Source organism: Sorex araneus, chromosome 3 (genome assembly GCF_027595985.1).
Source record: "Sorex araneus isolate mSorAra2 chromosome 3, mSorAra2.pri, whole genome shotgun sequence".
Classification (NCBI taxonomy): domain Eukaryota; kingdom Metazoa; phylum Chordata; class Mammalia; order Eulipotyphla; family Soricidae; genus Sorex; species Sorex araneus.
In genome coordinates, this window is record NC_073304.1 from 74,452,509 (window position 1) to 74,471,090 (window position 18,582).

Genomic DNA, 18,582 nt, shown 5'->3' on the forward strand with positions numbered 1-18,582 from the left:
CTCTCATACTTGCTTATCCTGTCAACTTTCAGCCAGCCTTGAAGTCAAACTTGATCCCAACCACTAACAGTACTTTTTGTTCTGGGGATCACACCCAGGGTCTCAGATTTCCAAAGCCTGTGCTCTACCACTTAAGCTATGCATATCCCTGGCCCCAATAGCATTTTTGTTTTGTCTCTTGGGGCCACACCTGATAGTGCTCAGGGCTTACTCCTGGCTGTGTTCAGGAATCACTCCTAGCAGTGCCTGTGGGGGGACCATTCCAGATGCTGGGGATTACCCATGTGCAAGGCAAGTGCCCTACCTGCAGTACCATTCTGGCCCTCACCCCTACATTTTTTACTTTGCTTTTGGGGGCCATAGCAAGCAGTGCTTTGTGGTTACTCCAAGAGGTGGGGACTTAATCGCAGATAAGGGTCCAGTTATTGAGCTAGCTCTCTGGCCCCCTGACACCATTTCAAATCTAGTTCGGGTTTTCTGCCAGGAAGACCTCTTGCATTTGGCCAAGGTGATACCAGCATTTTCACATCTTATTCTGGAGTCAACTCCTGGCTCTGCACCAGGAGACCATATGGGATGCCGGGGATTGAACCAGGCTTGCCCGTGTGCGAGGCAAGTGCCTTACCTGCTGTACTCTCCAGCACAACCCCCTCCCAGTAAGATTTCTCCCTCAGCTCTTCTGAGAGCTGTCTGCCTGCCCAGGACAGACTGTGAGTGCCTGGTGCGGGTGGGATTCCGGGCTCCGGTATTCTATCAGGGACAGTCTGCTCCTGTGATCTGCGCTCTGGAAATACTCCACAAACGGGAATCTTCCCGGCCGCACGGCCCAGCTGGCTCACCAGACTTCAGGGCAGGAGGGAGCCAGCAAAGCAGCTTGGGGCTCACCCTGCAGCACTGGGGCTGGGCATCAAGTGAAAAGGGGTGTGAAAAAGTTGTCCTTGGGGTTCTGGGAGTTTTCTTACCTTGGGGGGGGGTGGTTTGCGAATCAAGGGTGGGTAGCCGGAAGACAGACAGGAAAGGAGCAAGCACTGGACGGCAGACAAGGCTCCTCCTTGCTCCGGGAGGGGCAGAGGTGAGCAGAGCCAGGCGGGCAGGGGCAGAGCCCAGGCTGACTACAAACCACTTACATTTCGGATTCCTTTATTTTCAACCTGGGCTTCCTGGGCAACGACCTAGCTATGGGACAAAAGCGTTTGCTGTGCTTCTCCTATGTGCTGAGCCCTGGAGCAGTGACTGGGGTGGGCCAGATCTCAGGGCCTGCCCAGATGCTCCCAGTGGAAGCTGAAGGTCTCCAGCCCATCGGCATCCTGGTGTTTAAGGCCACTTTCTGGTGGGGGTGTGGGGTGTGTGTTCTGGCAAGGGCGGAGTGTCCAGGCCTTTGACTCTGAGGAACTTTGGCCCCCTGCGAGAGTGACGGTGAAGACAGTCTCGGCGATGAACGGGGACTGGGGGAGCCCTCTCCCTCTGGAGGGACCCCCAACTTACAGCAGTGACAGGGTTGGTGGGAAGGCCACCGAGCCCCCCCGATGAGGGGCAGAAGTAGGGGATGGGAAGCTGGGGACCCCTGGAAGGTGAGACCGGGCCCCCCCGGAGAGCCGGAACCCCTCAGGCAAGCAGGGGCTCGTCCTCCACTTCCACCACCCAGACACCGGGCTCGGCCAGTGGCACCAGCAGCACATCATCTTCGTCCTCTGGGGGCAGGACGGTTGGGTGGGGGCCAGCCGGGGGCCGGGAAGGCCCTGGGGGGCGCAGGCCAGGCAGGAGACGACCTCGAAGGGCCTGCACCACTCCGGACAGCAGGGAGGGCTCCAGGGGCCCCGAGGGCCCTGACCCTTGCGCCTCAGGGGCAGTGGGGAGGGCAGGGGCCGCACTGGTTGATGGGAGGGGAGCCTTGGCCGGCAGGGGGGGTGCCTGCTCCCCATCCTGCCCACCCACCGCCCCTCCTTCAGGGGCAGGGCTGGGGGTCCCCTCGGAGGCCTCTGGGGGCGAGGTGGAAGGTACGGTCTGGGGCCTGGTGTCAGCGGTTCGGGCCTGGGTGCTGGCTCGAGGAAGCAGGCCCCAGCGGCGGAGTCGTCGCACTAGGCGGCGGACGGAGCGGCCCCGCTGCCGGCGCCGGGGGCCTGGGCCGCCCCCCGGGGTCATATCTTGGCGCAGGATCTGCAGCAGGGAACGCAGGTTGCCCAGCACTGAGTTCTGCAAGAGGAGCAGGCAGGGGTGCAAGTCAGAGGGCTGGGTGAGGGGCGCAGGGGAAGGGGACGCAGCAGGGCTGGGCCAGGAGCAGGGGCGCAGACTTACGTCGCTGGGGTTCTCCGTGGGGAAGTCCTCCACGGGCGGGATGGCGCCCTGGGCGATGAGCTGCCCGTAGGACGGGGGCGCCTGCTGCTGCACCATCTCGGCCTCCATCCGCGACAGGGGGGCAAAGATGCTGAAGGAACAAGAACAGGCAGTTACGGGGGCCGTGGGGAGGGGGGCTAGCCCGGCCCGCCCCTCCTGCCACAGTCAGCCCCGGATAACTGGAGGGATGCCACAGCTGTCCCCAGTGGCAGGAGGTGCCTCACTCCCTGGGCCGCTTTCTGGCTCGAGGCCCAGGAGCCAGCTGGTCCCCAGCACCATGTCCAGGGTGGGCTGCCCCGTGCCCCCTCACCTGTACTCCTGGGTGCGGATGGCGTAGAGCTTGCAGGTGCAGCCCAGCGCGATGACCAGCAGCAGGCTGCACACCAGGCTGCCGATGACGGCGGCGGTGATGACCTTGCGCGGCAGGGCGTAGGAGCAGTCCCACTCGTCGCTGCCGTCGGCGCAGTCCGGCTGCCCGTCGCACACCCACGTCTCGTACACGCACTTCTCGTCTCGGCACTGGAAGTTGCCCGGCTGGCAGTGGCGGCAGCGCCTCTCGTCGGCGCCGTCCACACAGAAGGTCTGGTAGTTGCAGCGGTCAGCAGGCAGGTAGCAGGCGGTGGCCGTGGGGGACCCGGCGGGCCCGCACGGGTAATGTCCAGGGGGGCAGCCCGGGCAGTTCTCCTCGTCTGTGCCGTCGGCGCAGTCCCAGGAGCCATCGCAGCGCTGCGCCTCGCTGTAGCAGCGCTCCCCGAGGCCCTCGCCAGCGCCCAGGCCTGAGCCTAGCCCACAGGGCCGGTCCCAGGGCAGGCAGTAGCCCCTCACGTGGTAGGTGGCGTTGAAGCCCCGGCCGTTGCTCCAGGCGACCGTGTGGTAGGCCACGACAGCCTTGCCAGAGAGCGTCTCCACGGTGACTGCCTTGCCATTGCTGAAGTGGGTGAGGCTGCGCAGCAGGCGGGGGGTTTGCGGGGGGCCGGGCCCGTCGTACACGTGCACTGCATCTCCGTAGCCCAGATCCAGAGCCGTGAAACGCACTGCCAGCCGCCGGCCATCGTGGGGGTCCAGAAGCCAGAGGCAGGACTGTGGGTGGGAGGCTGAGGTCAGGTGAGAGTAGCCAGGGGAGGAGAAGACCCCATAGAAGTCTTCCAAGGTATGGTTGCAGCGGGGGGTGGGGCTGGGAGCCGGGGTCAGGTCCGGAAAAGGGTCTGAACTGCACCCAGCCTCGTCAGAGCCATCGCCACAGGCATCCTGGCCGTCACAGCGCTGCGAGGCGGGCAGACAGCGGTGGTTCAGGCACTGGAACTCTTCCTGCAGGCACATCAGCCAGTCTGCAGAGGTGCAGGGAGAAGGGCGGTGAGGCCCCACAGGAACCACCCCTCCCCACCCCAGCCGCCCAGCGGACACTCCTTTCCTGCCCACCTTGGCTGTAGGAGAGCAGGAAGCCCTGGCCCATGGGCGCCCTGCCCCCCATGTAGGTGTAGGTGATGGTGACATTGCCGCCAGGCAGCTGCAGGGGGCTGGCGGGCGCCTGGCACAGGGAGATGAGCGGCTGCAGCGGGGAGCGCAGGAGTAAGCGCTCTGAGCCACAGGCCAGGTGCAGCTTCTGGAACCTAGAGGGGTGGAAGAGGGGACACGAGATTGCAGACCACCGTTGGCTCCTCCATCCCTGGGGAAGGTGGGGGGGCGATGGTTCCCTTCTATCCCCAGAGGCAGGACACCAGCTTCTCACACTCCAGACAGCCACATGGAAACCCAGTGAACCAGATTCCTTTGGATCCCTGGCATCAAGCGAGACCCTAAGCGACACCTAAAGCCCTCTGGAAAAACTGGCTTGGGCTCAGAGGCTGAGTTAAGAGCAGACTCACTACTTTGCAGCTGCTGCAGCAAGTGCACCATTTGTGAGCGGACACTGGCAATCACCGTGCAGGCCATTCACCAGATCTCACCATCGGGTGATCTGGTGATCTGGCCATCTCGCAGGGAGGGCCCGGTACCTGGGCACCGTGGCATTCTGTCCCAGCTACCCTTGAGGCTACCCTCTCCCTTTCCTTACCCTCTCTGGGCACACTCATGGGAAGCGAACTGTGCAACACAGACGAACGGCCTGATACTCAGCCTGGGACCCAATCCCATGGTCTGGTCTGAAGGAGCGCCAGGAGATCTGGTGTGTTTAGAAGGTCTGGGAAGGCTCAAGGCTCGAGGCTGATTCAAGACTAGCTCTAGCCCTACACAACAGGAACTCTTAACTTGCTTATGGTTGACCTGAGTTCGATCCCCAGTATCCCATATGGTCCCCTAAGCACCTCCAGGAATGATTCCTGAATGCAGAGCCAAGAGTTACCCCTGAGGGGCTGGAGTGATAGCATAGTGGGTAGGGCGTTGGCCTTGCATGCGGCCAACCCAGGTTCGATTCCCAGATCTCATATGGTCCCCTGAGCACTGCCAGGACTCTGAACATCGCTGGGTTATTTTTTGCCCACGCACCCCCCCAAATAAATCTTTTGTAAAGAGAAAACGGTTTCTAGAGAGATCCTTGTCCCTCAGGATGATCTGGCTCTAAACAAGATGACTTAGCAAGTCAAGAATAAGCCATAATGACCAAGATGGTCCAGAACAGGCAGGCCAAGGGGCAACACTGTCCACAGGGACAAAAAGTCCTTAGAGGGGCCAGAGCCACAGTACAGCAGGTAGGGCGCTCGCTTTGCATGTGGCAGACCAGCGTTCCATCCCTCAAGGAGTGATCCTGCCATTATGGATCCCTGAGCACAGAGCCAGGAATAAGCCTTGCACACAGCGGGGTGTGGACCAACTCTTCCCCACCACCAAAAATAGAAAAAAAGAAACTCCTTAGAAGGAACCGTTGAAGGCCTTCCATGGTGGTGGACGGGAAAGCGGAGGAGCAGGGGGGTTGGAGAGCTCAGCTGGGCCAGAGCACATGCTCTGCATGAGGGAGACTCAGGTTTGATTCCAGATACCCCACAGTCCCCAGAGCACTGCTGGGAGTGTCACCCAAGCGTCACTTGGCTGGAAGAAGCCCTTGAATACTAACTAGCCTGTGTGCCCTCACTGCAACACAAAATCAAGTAATTAAAGTGGCAGAGGGCTGTGCCTGCATCTCACCTGATGGTCACCGTCTGCTCCTTGCTGCCCAGGATGAGCCAGGTGCAGTTGGCAGGGGAGCCACGGCTCTCCCGGCCCACTGGCCTCTGCAGGGTGCCCTGCACTGACAGCACTGCGGGGGGCGCCTCACAGGCTGCAAAAGAAAAGGTGGGGAGCCTGGCTGGCAGCTCCGGAGTGGCTCCGGAGTGGCTGCCCAAGCTCTTCAAGGAGCAGAGACACGCCCAACCAGTCCCACGTGCAGCAGAGTCCCCGGCTTCCTCTCCGGAAGCGACAGCACCAACAACACAGGTGGGCTGGGTGTGAGCCACGGAGCCAGAAACCACTCCCCCCCCCCCCCCGCGCCACACACACACACACACACACACACACACACACACACACAAACACACACGCACCAACGCACGCACGACACGCACAGGACTGCGTTTCGATCTTCAGGGAGACTCAACACTGGCTGAGGACCCAAGCCAGAAGAGTTAGAAAAGCCAAATAGCTCCCAGCTACTGGGTGCGGGTTCTCCCTCCGTGAAAGGGCGCATGACCTCCGGCCACAACTATGACAGGGACCCAAGGAATTCAGGGAGGGTCCTTGGCTGGGTCCTCCCTCGGCCCCTGGCCCCAAGGGGTGGCCCCGGGGGCTCCGACTCACCAGGATTTGGGAGGACAGCCCGGTCTGGGTGCGCCAGGGCGCCTCCTGGAGGGAGGAGAAGGAACAGCAGAGGAGTCACTGCCAGTTCTCACCTGGGCACCTGGCGGGGGACGGCGGCGGGGTGGGGGGCGCCACGGGCGCTCCGGCTCTCGGCGGGGAGCAGCGGGAGCGGCGGTGAGGGGCGCGGTGGGGGCGACGGTGGGCAGCCGGGCCCGCGGGGTGGTCCGGGACGCGGGGGCGGCTGGACACTTCCGGGACCCGGGCGGGCGGGGTGGGTGCGGGTTGCCGCGCGGAGGGCGGTTGACAGCCGGGGGTTCTTACCCGGGAGGAGGAGCAGGAGGATGGCCGGCAGCATCCCGACACGTCCCGGCGCGCACCGAGAGTCTCGGGGCTTCGCTTGTCTACCGGGTGGACAGGCGGCGCCGCTCCGGGCGCCCAGGGTCCCCCGCGCCGCGTCCTGCCGGGGGCTCCATGGCCCGGACTCCTCTTCCCGTGCTCGGGGTGCCAGGGCGGGGGGCGCAGAGGCGGCCGCGGCCCGGCAGCAGGGGCGGTGCCACTCGCCAACTTCGGAGTTGTTTTCCCCCGGGACCGGCTCCGAAGTCCCCGGAGCGGGCCCCGAGGCCCGGGCCGCCGCGCCCTCCCCGCCCGCACGCTGCGAGCGCCCCGGGTCCCGGCCTGGCCGCCACCTGCTGGCGCTGGACGCCACTTCCTCTTCGGTCCAAACTTTGCCGACTGTCAGCCCCCAGGGCCGGCTCGGGAGCGTCTCCCCTTCTCCAGCGCGTCCAGCCGGCGAAACGCAGCAAGGAGCGGAGGAGGGGACGGCTCGGCCCAGCGAGCCCGGCCCGGCGCAGGCGGCACCTCCGCCAACCCTCGGGTTGGACGAGCCGGGCGGAGGGGGCGGGGACGAGCTGGCCCCACCCCTGCCAGTCACCGCGCGGGCCCCGCCCACCGGGCGCTCTTAACCCTTTTCCGGTCCCACGAGTCCGTCCCGCCGGTTCCCTGGAGCGGGCGCCCTACCACCCACCGTCTCCCGGATCTCGGCCTTTTCGGCGTGACCTGCTTATTACGGGACACGGTTGTCGAAGGGCACCTGCTTGGTCCGTGGCGGTCAGGTTTTTCCTTTGCGCTGCTCTGCTCCCAGAGCCTGAGCGCCGGCCGCCCTTTTTCGTGGGGCGCCTCTATTAGCACAATTACCACGCGGTGCTAAAGCTATTTTGTTTACTCGTCTCTCCCGCCCCGCCCCTTGACTGGAAACTGAAACTTCTGTGCGTTTGGGCCTCGACTGTTTACCTTTGGACCCACCGGATTTCTTTCTTGCAGATATTCGGTGGAGCTTGATAAGTGGTGACCCACGGAAGCAGTGTGCCCTGGCCCAAACCTGCTCTGTGACCTGGCGAAAACCACTTAACCTCTCTGCCTCCCTGGTGCAAAATGGGTTAATAATAGCTCGACTTCCTCTTGAGTCGCCTGTGAGCACCCAGGGAGAGAATGCAAAGGGCATATAGGAAGTGCCATGCCTGGCCACCATTGTTATTAGTCACTGAAAATATTTTTAACTTATGTGAGCTTGGGGTTACTGATTTCCTGTGGCCCCAACAGGTATTATTAATAAAGAATAACAAATACCTAGTAACAAATACCGAACTTCTTTTACTTTTCAGGCGCCAGACTCAAGCACTTGACCAGTGTGTTTTTCCTCTCCACAGTCTCGATAGACACTAAGGTCACACCCATTTTACAGACAAGGAAATTCAGTATATTCACGTTTTAAGCCTTTTGCCCAAGATCAGAACCTAGCACAAATGGAAACAAAGGTTTGCACCTGGGCAGTCTGACTCTGGACAAAACACATGTCATTTTTTGTTTGTGTTGGGGCCACAGTGAGGAGTGCTGAATGGGGGTGCGTGGGAGGGCTGTAGCCTAGCCCCTCTGTGCTTGGGGGTCATTCCCAATGCTTACAAAGCTTGTCTTAACTGGGTGAACTATCTCTACAGCCCTGTCTTTTTATTTAAATATTTTTGTAATTGAAATAATGTTGGTTTAAAACAATGTGTAGGAGGAAAGGAGAGCTAGCTCAAAGGACTAGAGAGTATTTGTTGTATGTTGCACTCCCTGGTTCTATGACCCCTGACCCCCAACCCCCATATGGCTCCAGAACAAAAACCAAACAAAACACTCAAGATACATAGGTGTCAGGCATACAGATTGCATATGTTGTCATCTGTATATACCTAGGCATACAGATTGCATATGTTGTCATCTGTATATACTTCATTATTGTCAGTCTTGTTTCTGAATTTCTAGTTTTTAAGCCTAGTTTCTGGGCTAGGCTGGATAAAGGGCTCAGAGGCTGCGCATGTGTTTCTCATCCAGGAGGTGGGTTTTATGCTCCAGTTCCAGGTATGGCCCCCACACAAACAAAACAAAGGTTTAGTTTCCAGGTGGGAGAGAGATTATAAGAGTTAAGGCACCTGCCTTGTTTGTTGTTGATATCAATCTGGCAGTGCATGTGCTCATATGAGCACTGCCAGGGGTGACCCCTGAACACCACTGACTGTAGTCTGAAACCCCACCTCACCTCAAATATCCCCACCAAAAAGTATAGTTTCCAGGGGCCCAAGCCATGGTATATCAGGTAAGGTGTTTGCTTTGCATGTGGCTGACCCTGGTTCAATCCCTATCATCCCACATGGTTCCCTGAACTCTGCCAGGTATGATCCATAAGCACAGAGCCAGGAATAAGCTAGGAGTATCACTGGGTGTGACCCAGCCCCCCTCCCCCAAATCTAGTTTCCATCTGTTTTATAAAATTTAGCAAGTTTGCCCATCTCTAGAGTGTACATCCAGATCCATCCTGTTCTCTCCCTTTAATACAGTACACGGGCTAGAGCAATGGTCAGGCACTTGACTTGTGCACAGCCAATCCAGGTTCAATCTCCATAAGCCTATATGGTCTCCTGAGCCCTGCTAGGAGTGATTCTTTTTTTTTTTTCTTTTTGGGTCACACCCGGCGATGCACAGGGGTCACTCCTGGCTCTGCACTCAGGAATCACCCCTGGCGATGCTCAGGGGACCATATGGGATGCTGGGAATTGAACCCAGGTCAGCCGCATGCAAGGCAAATGCCCTATATGCTGTGCTATAGCTCCAGCTCCTGACCCAGGAGTGATTCTTTTTTTTTTTTCCTTTTTGGGTCACACCTGGCAATGCACAGGGGTTACTACTGGCTCATGCACTCAGGAATTACTCCTGGCGGTGCTCGGGGGACCATATGGGATGCTGAAAATCGAACCTGAGTCAGCTGCATGCAAGGCAAACGCCCTACCTGCTGTGCTCTCACCCCAGCCCCTCAGGAGTGATTCTTAAGCATGGCCAGGAGTCCTGAGCACTGCCACGTGTGGCCCCAAACCAAAAACAAAACATAACAAAAATATGGCACAAAGCAGTTCAGTGCCATAAAAGGGTGTGTTTTCTACTCAGAGCTTATGCCCTACTTCAGCCTTTGGGATTAATAAAGGGTGAAAGAGAACCCCAAATATGGGAGCAGGATATTGGACAAAGGGAAGCACAGCAAAGAAATTGGGGAAATTCAAACTGTTGAAGTCCTAAAGTGATTTTTGGAGCTTTTAGCTGAGTCTTGACCATGTTCTCTCAGCTCTGTGCCAGGAATTCTGAAGACTTAGCTTTAAGGTGCTGGTGGTCTGGTTGGAAAAAGAGTTTGGAGACATAAATTTAAAAAACCAGAGAGAGGGGCCGGAGCGATAGCACAGCGGGTAGGGCATTTGCCTTGCACGCGGCCGACCCGGGTTCGATCCCCGGCATCCCATATGGTCCCCCGGGCACTGCCGGGAGTAATTCCTGAGTGCAAAGCCAGGAGTAACCCTTGAGCATCGCTGGGTGTGACCCAAAAAGAAAAAAAAAAAAAAAACCAGAGAGAGGGCTAAGAGGTAGTACAATGGTTAGGGCACATGCCAGGCATACACCTAACCCCAGTTTGATTCTAGCAACACAGGGTTCTCGGAGCACCAATATGAGGTCTTGGAGACCCCAGCATGGCCCACAATTCCTGAGCCTCATCCTCAGACCCATGCACTGATTTGCTGGCTTGACTGGTTAAGAATCTCTTTGCCTTGCACGCAGCTGACCCGGGTTTGATTTCCAGCATCCCATATGGCCCCCTGAACACCGCCAGGGTTAATTCCTGAGTGCAGAGCCAGGAGTAACCCCTGTGCATCGCCAGGTGTGACCCCCCCAAAAAAAATCGAATCTCCATTTGGCTGGGCTGGAATGATAGTACAGCAGGGAGGGTGTTTGCCTTGCACTCAGCTGACCCATGTTTGATCCCCGGCATCCCATATAGTCCCCCTGAGAAACGCCAGGAGTAATTCCTAAGTACAAAGCCAGGAATAACCCCTGAGCATCGCTGGGTGTGACCCAAAAAGAGAAAAAAAGAACCAAAAACTCCAGTTGAACAATAATTGTAGATGGTGCCCATGGGCCTTCTGATTACTGCTGGGAGTTAAAAAAAAAAAAGTCAAGCAGGGGACAGAGAGACAGCAGTGGGGTAAAGATGTTTGCCTTGAATGTAGATGACTCATTTAATTCCTGAAACCAACTGGTCCCCCCAGCACCCCTGGAATTGTGTGGACCCCTGAACACCATAGGGGATGCCTTCCCCACCAATTCAGAGCCAAGAGTAGCTTCTGAGCCCCACTGGGTGTAACCCCCAAACAGCAGCAACAACAACATGGAAAACATAAGCTAAAAGCTGGAGAGCTAGGCGCTGGAGCAATAGTACAACCGGTTCGATTCCCAGCATCCCATATGGTCCCCTGAGCACCATCAGGGGTAATTCCTGAGTGCAGAGCCACTGTGCATTGCTGGGTGTGAACCAAAAAGCAAAAAAAAAAAAAAAAAAAAAAAAAGAAAGGAAAAAAAAGAGCTAGAGAGCTAAAGAGATTGCTTACAGAGCAGAGCATGCCAGAGGTCTCGACTGGGTCCCTCACCCTGCTGGGAACAGCTCTCAAGCACTGAGCCAGGAGTAGCTCCCAGTGCTCCTTGGTGCGCACAAAATATTTTAAAACTAAGATAAAACAGCAAAGAAACCATCTAGGCATGGGAGGACTCACAGAATAGGGAGCAGGGAAGGCATCGGGGAGATCTCTGAGCAGGGCAGGCCAGCTCCCTCCCCAACAAAGACCATCAGTCACTCCCAGCCCCCAAAGCCTCCCCTCTGGTGGCACTGCCCTGTTAAACAGTCTTGATTTTCTGGAGTGACTTCTCTGAACTCTACCACACTGACATTCCAGTAGGAGCACAGCAGATTGGATGCAACCAGAAGCCAACCAGTCTCCACTAACAAAAACATTAACACAGAAGCTCACAACAAGAGCTTAGGAAACCCTCAGACAAGGACTTAATGTCCCCATGGTGAGATAAACACTTTACACAAATCTTCTTCTCCAGAAATATTTTTTGTTCATTCTAGTAGCCATTGAATGGTAACAAGCAACATGAAATAAATTATTATGGACCTGATTAGGGAAGACTTGTGGGGTGGTTGGGAAAACAAATGGAGCTGATGGCGGGGGAAAGGTGTCATGGTGGTTGGAATACTGAATGCCTGTAGCAAACCGTCATGAAGAGCTTTGTAAACCACGGTGTTTAAGTAAAGGAGGGGTGGGGCTGGGGAGCAGGGAACTTCTAAAGGAAACAGGAAAGGTTGGGGTGAAAAGAGAAGGGCTGTGGAGGGCAGGGAATGGGAGGAGAGCTGTGGAGATGAAGAAGCGGAAATTTGCCAAACAAAACCAGGATCCATGCTGTTGGGAGCAATCGTCATGAACAGGAAGCAATCACAGGATAGTGTAAACTCCCCTTCCTTAAATATTTATCAGAGAGGGTCAGGAGTTGGCTCAGTGGCTGAAGCATCTGCCAGTGTGAGGCTCAGAGTTTAATCCTTGGTGTCACAGTTGCATGGGTTTCCGTGATTCTGGCCACCTGCTGCATGTGCCTGATAGCATTGGGGTTTGTGATTCCCACACCACCAGTGAATTCTGATTTCCAGCCTCCCTGCAACTCCAGGGCACGGCCACTGGTGAGCACCACCACTAACATGGTGACCAAGCACTGCACCCAGACATGTGGCTCCTGCAAGCAGCACCAAGCAGAGAGGTGGCCTTGTTCATCACAAGAGGGGGAAGGAAAGGGGGAAGTTTGGTCGAGTCGTCTCCAAATGTTGTCCTAGGAGCGAATAGGTGAGAACGAGGCCCGGAGCTGGTACTTTAGAGTTCCTGCTTTGCAACCTTGTAGAGTATGGTCGTGAGCTCAAATCCCCAGTGTCCGACATGCACAAGCGTGATCCTGGCAGCTCTGCTGTCTGTGATCTCTGATGCCACAAAGAGTAAATCTGTCGGGGCCAGAAAGACAGTATAATGGGAAGGGGACTTGCCTTGCAAAGGGCTGACTCGGCTTCGATCCCCAGCACACCGTATGATCTCTTGAGCACACCAGGAGTGAGCCCTGATGTCCCTCTGCTTTGGGCATGAATTAAATGAGTTAATTTAGCCTGGATCCTGATTTTATTTTGTAAAATATTTGGAATTCAAATGAATTTAAGAAAATTATCAGGGGCATAAAGATAGTATACTCCAGCTCTGTGCTCAGAGCTGGAGTACTCCTGGTGGAGTATCACTCCTCGTGGAGGTTGGGGAACCGTACGAGGTGCCAGGGGTTGAACTCGGGTCAGCCACATACAAGGCAAACTCCCTCTCTGCTATACTATTGCTTGGCCCCCAAAGAAATTTCGAAGCAAGTGTTAAAATAGCCTGTTTTTTCCCTTGAATGCTTAAAGTAAAATGAGACTAAAGAAAATAATTTTATCCAGAGTGATAGTACAGTGGGTAGGGTGCTTGCCGTGCACGTGGCCAACCTGGGTTCAATCCCTGGCACCTTGTAGGGTACCCTGAGCATCTCCAGGAGTGATTCCTGAGTTCAGTGCCAGGAGTCATCCCGGATCACCATGGTGTGTGTGGCCAAAAAACAAAAAACACTTCCAAAAAAAATTCAAAACTTCTCCTGGGGGCCAAGAGATAATATAGTCGATAGGGTACTTGCCTTATATACGGCCAATCCTGCTTTGATCCCCAGCAGCCCCTGGAGTCTTCCAGCAGTGATTCCTGAGTGCAGAGCCAGGAGTTACCCCTGAGCACTGCTGCTGGGTGTGGAGCCCAAAAGAAAAGAATTTTAAAATGGAGTTGTTAATATAAATTTAGAAAATTCTTATTACTACCTAACACACTATATCTTTAATTCATTTGTCATGTTTCTTGTCTGTTCCTCTAACACACACAAAAAGCTCTAGTCAGGGGGTATTGCTCAAAGGAATGAGCTCTTGTTTTGCATGCAGGGGGCCTGGGTTCAATCCCCAACACCACATGGTCCCCCAAGAATCACTAGGAGTAACCCCCGAGCAAAGCACTGGGAATAGCCCCAGAATATTGCTATAACAAAGAAACAAAACAAAAAAGCAAATATAAGTTTCAGCAGGAGGAATACTGTAATGACGGAGAAAGTCTGCCATGAGCTCCTCAGCTGAGAGATGTGCCAGCGCCTTACTCAGGAGGTAAAGTCCCTGGTGACAATGCATCTGAGTGCAGCAATGAAAGGAGTTAGACCTCGGTGAGCATCACCAGGGTGAGTGGATGAGCAGCCCCCCTGCATGACTGAGCCCTGCTCATCTCAACAGCAGCAGCAAAGAAAGAAGAGGGGAAGGATTTAAAAAAGAAAGAAAAAAACCTTTAAAAATTCCATGAAGGAGGGGGCCTGAGCGATAGTACAGCAAGCAAAGCACTTGTCTTGCACACAGCCAACCCTAGTTCAATCCCTGGCATTCCATATGGTCCTCTGAGCACCACCAGGAATAATTCCTGAGTGCAGAGCCAGGAATAGCCCCTGAGCATCACCAGCTGTAACCCAAAAAAGATTAAAAAAAAAAAAAACATTGAGGCAGGGATCTATTTGTTTACTGGTCTTTAAAAAAAAGTTATTGCGGGCCGGAGCGATAGCACAGCGGGTAGGGCGTTTGCCTTGCACGCGGCCAACCCGGGTTCGATCCCCGGCATCCCATATGGTCCCCCAAGCACTGCCAGGAGTAATTCCTGAGTGCAAAGCCAGGAGTAACCCCTGAGCATCGCTGGGTGTGACCCAAAAAGCAAAAAAAAAAAAAAAGTTATTGGGGGGCTGGAGTGATAGCACAGCGGGTAGGGCATTTGCCTTGCATGCTGCCCACCCGGGTTTGATTCCCAGCATCTCATATGGTTCCCTGAGCACTGCCAGGAGTAATTCCTGAGTGCAGAGCCAGGAGTAACCCCTGTGCATCACTGGGTGTGACCCAAAAACAAAACAAAACAACCGTAATAATAATAATAATAATAGTAATAATAATAATAATATTGAGACCAGAAAGATAGTACTAGAGATAAGACTCTGACCTTGTATGAAGCTGACTGGAGATCAACCCCCAGAACCACATATGGTCCCCCAAGCATAGTCAGGAGTGATCCCTAAGCTCAGAGCCAGGAGAATTTCTGAGCACTTCTGGGTATGGCCCCAAATACATTACTCTCTAAAAAAGGGGAGAAAACAATGTCTATTACAAAATAGGTATTCAATAAGTATTTGTGGAATGAATGAATGACTGCCAGTCATAGCAGCACAAATTTTGTTTGTTTGTTTGTTTTTGCTTTTGGGTCACACCCAGCAATGCTCAGGGCTTACTACTGGCTCTGTATTCAGGGATCATTCTTGGTGGGGCTCAGAGGACCATATGTAGTTCTGAGGATAGAACTGGGGTAGACTGTATGCGAGGCAAGTGTCTGAATCCCTGTACTATCTGTCAGGCCCCACATAGATTACTTATAGATTATTATTATTATTATTTGCTTTTTGGGTCACACCCAGCAATGCACAAGGGTTACTCTTGGCTCATACACTCAGGAATTACTCCTAGAGGTGCTCGAGGGAACATATGGGATGCTGGGAATAGAAACCGGGTCGGCCGCGTGCAAGGCAAACACCCTACCTGCTGTGCTATCGCTCCAGCCCCTAGATTACTTTTGGAAATTCATATAGATTACTTTTTGAAATTCACTTAACTACCCAGTGTATTGGGTATCATCCAACATGCAAATCCTAAAAAAAACTTTATTGAAACTGCATTGAGTATGTGAGGGATGAAGGGAGATTAAAACAGAGCAACAGGGTTGGAGTGATAGTGGTCAGGACACTTGCCTTGTCTGTGGTCAATCTAGTTTCAACCCCTGGCACCCCATATGGCCCCCCAAGGCCCACCAGGAGTGATCCCTGAGCTAGAAGTCAAGCCCTGAGTACAGCCATGTGTGGCACCCACAAAACACACACACACACACACACACACACACACACACACACACGGCAACATAAAACCAGACCAGGGAGATGACTTAACTTGTTGAACAGAGGCTGGAACTATAGTCCAGTGGGTAGGATGTTTGCCTTGCATGCTGCTGACCTGGGTTTGATCCCGGCTTCCCATATGGTCCCCCAAGCACCACCAGGGGTAATTCCTGAGTGCAGAGCCAGGAGTAACTCCTGAGCATCGCTGGGTGTGACTCTCCCCCCACCAAAAAAAAAAAACCACAAAATAAAATAAAATAAAACTTTTGTTTTGTTTTGTTTTTGCTTTTGGGTCACATTCGGTGATGCTCGGGAGTTACTCCTGGCTCATGCACTCAGGAATTACTCCTGGCAGTGCTTGGGGGACCATATAGGATGCTGGGAATCAAACCTGGGTCGGCCACATGTAAGGCAAATGGCCTACCCACTGTGCTATCGCTCCAGCCCCAGTAAAACTTTTTTTTTTTTTTTAAAAAAGGGGGGCCAGAGTGATAGTCCAGAAGGCAGTGTTCTTGCCTTGCATGCAGCCAACCCAGGTTCATTCCTTGGCATCCCATATAATCCCCTGAGCAATGCCAGGAGTAATTTCTGAGCATTGCTGGGTGCAAAAGCAAAAACAATTAAAAAAAAGAAATGTCCTTTTTTAAAAAAAATAAGTATTGAGCATGTGGGCACCCTAGGTTCAGTCCTTATCACCACCACAAGGTCCTCTCAGAACTGCTGGGAATGATCCCTGAATACCATCGGCTGTGGCCATCACCCCCCCACAAAAAAAGAGAAAATAAAGAAAGAACAACAATAAAAGTAAAATCAGGACCAGAGAGACAGCGAGAGCTCCGTGCACAGCGATCTGGAGCTCATGCTTTGCATGAGAGAGGTCCAGATTTGACCCCCAGGCTGCATAGTCTCCAGAGCCAGCAGGCAGCCCCCGAACACCTCCACCTGTTCAAGCCCAATCAGTCTGAAGGGCAGGAAAGGGAAAAATGGAGACCCTGAAAGCTCCCCTAGTCCCCACCTCTCGAGGCCACACGGAGGGCAGGGAGGGTGCAGAGCCTTCCCTATTCTGAGTGCTGCGCTCTGCCCTGGCTTTGTAACGCACCGGTTCCGTGCAGCCTTGCTCTCCAGAGCAAAAGCACAGAGACTCCCTTGAAGCAAGTTGCTTTGATACTACCACCAGCCTAAGAAAAGGAAAGCAAAAGTCTGGGGTGAAGAAAGGGACTGAGAACTTTTTTTTCTTTTTGGTTAGTTTTGGGCTGGAGCAATAGCGCAGGGGGTAGGGCGTTTGCCTTCACGCAGCCGACTTGGGTTCGATTCCTCCGTCCCTCTCACAGAGCCCGGCAAGCTACCGAGAGTATCCCGCCCACACGGCAGAGCCTGGCAAGCTATCCATAGCATATTCTATATGGCAAAAACAGTAACAACAATCTCACAATGGAGACATTACTGGTGCCCGCTCAAGCAAATCAATGAGCAACGGTATGACAGTGACAATGGTTAGTTTTGTATTTTGGGGCTACATCAGGTGGCACTCAGCTTACTCCCGGCTCTGTGTTCAGGAGTCACTCCTGGTAGGGCTCTGGGACGATCAGTGGTGAGCTGAGCCTGGTCCACTGCATGCAAGACAAGTATCAATACCCTGACTTCATCGCTGAGAGGTTTTTCAAGGAGCTGTTTCAGGGACTGGTGAGATAGTATGGGGGTGAGGTGGGGAGGGCATTTTCCTTGCATATGACCAATTTCCAGCACCTGATACAGTCCCGTGAGCCCGCCAGGAGTGATTCCTTTGTCCAATGCCTGAGCGGCTGATCCCTGAGTAAACTCTGAGCATGCTGGGTATGGCTAAGGAAATAAAAAAAATAAAAGGGGAGAGTTGTTTTAGTCAGCGCTTGAGCTGGGATGCAGATGTCTAGACTGGATTAAAAAGAAATGATTGGTGGAGGAATGAAGACAGCTTTCGACAGAGCTTGGCCTGGGAGAAGAGGGGGAAACAGGGAAACATTTGAAGACTAAAGTGGTTTTGGGAGAGTGCCCTTCAAGATGGCAAAGCGGTGTGCATGAAGAGAGGGGAACTGAAGACCTCAGCTTATGGTTAAGGGAGCGAGTTTCCTTGTACTTTCAAAGAGACAGAACTGGGGCTCTGGGGTCCCCTCTGAAGTCCGAGAGCAAATTCAGTTATACCCAATTTTGTGGTCCCCAGACATTTCAAAATTAAGAAATACTAGGATGGTTTTCTGAAAATACTTGGTGCATTTAGTGGTGTAATCTATGTATGTATGTATGTATGTATACATGCATGCCTGTATGTGATTTTGGTTTTTGAACCACAGCTGGCAATACTCAGAGTTGAATTCTGGCTCTGCACTCAGGAATTACTCCTGGTGGTGCTCAGGGGATCATCTGGGATGCTGGGGACTGAACCCAGGTGGCGGTATCCATGGCAAATACCCTCCCTGCTGTACTACTGCTTCAGCCCCAGAAATTTTGTTTATTTTTTAGTCTGAAAAGTTGGGTGGGCCTTTGAAAATTTTAGAATTCCTGAAGCATGCAGCTGCATTTGTGGGTTACACAACATCTCATACTCTATACCACTGATACACCAGGAGTAGCACACCACATTGAAAGAGATATAAAGTAGAAGGCAACCAATCTTGATTAAGAAAATATTAGCACATAAGTAGTAGTATATTAGTAATCTCTTATACAAGGGCTTAATTGCTTCAGGGTGAGATACAACAATCTTCATACACTTTCTTCTAAGGAAAACCTTTTTGATCATATTTAGGGAATTATTCATAACAAGCAATATAAAACAAATTATTTAGGGCCAGCTTTTGGGGCAGGCTTGGGTAGTAGTTGGGAAAATTGAAAATAGTGGTGGTAGGATTGGTGCTGGAATATTGAATGTGAATCGTGAACAACTTTATAAAAATAAACTTTAAAAAAAAAACATTGGGGTGATGTTTGGGTCATATCTAGTACTGCTCAGGGGCCACTCTGGCTCTGCACTCAGGGATCACTCCTGGTGGGCTGGGGGAGCCGCATGTAAGG

The 18,582-nt window shown here is 53.8% G+C and overlaps 1 protein-coding gene across 1 annotated transcript; it reads right to left on the bottom strand.

The window, feature by feature from the left end:
- Window positions 1-1,111: 1,111 nt before the first annotated feature.
- On the bottom strand, window positions 1,112-6,961 carry LRP10 (LDL receptor related protein 10). The gene is made up of 7 exons (XM_004609482.2): window positions 6,424-6,961; window positions 6,103-6,147; window positions 5,455-5,587; window positions 3,754-3,944; window positions 2,645-3,662; window positions 2,296-2,425; window positions 1,112-2,193 (listed from the first exon to the last, which is right to left on the bottom strand). Exons 1-7 carry the CDS (start codon window positions 6,455-6,457, stop codon window positions 1,606-1,608), a joined length of 2,139 nt encoding a protein of 712 aa, XP_004609539.2. The 5' UTR covers window positions 6,458-6,961; the 3' UTR covers window positions 1,112-1,605.
- Between the last annotated feature and the right edge of the window lie 11,621 nt (window positions 6,962-18,582).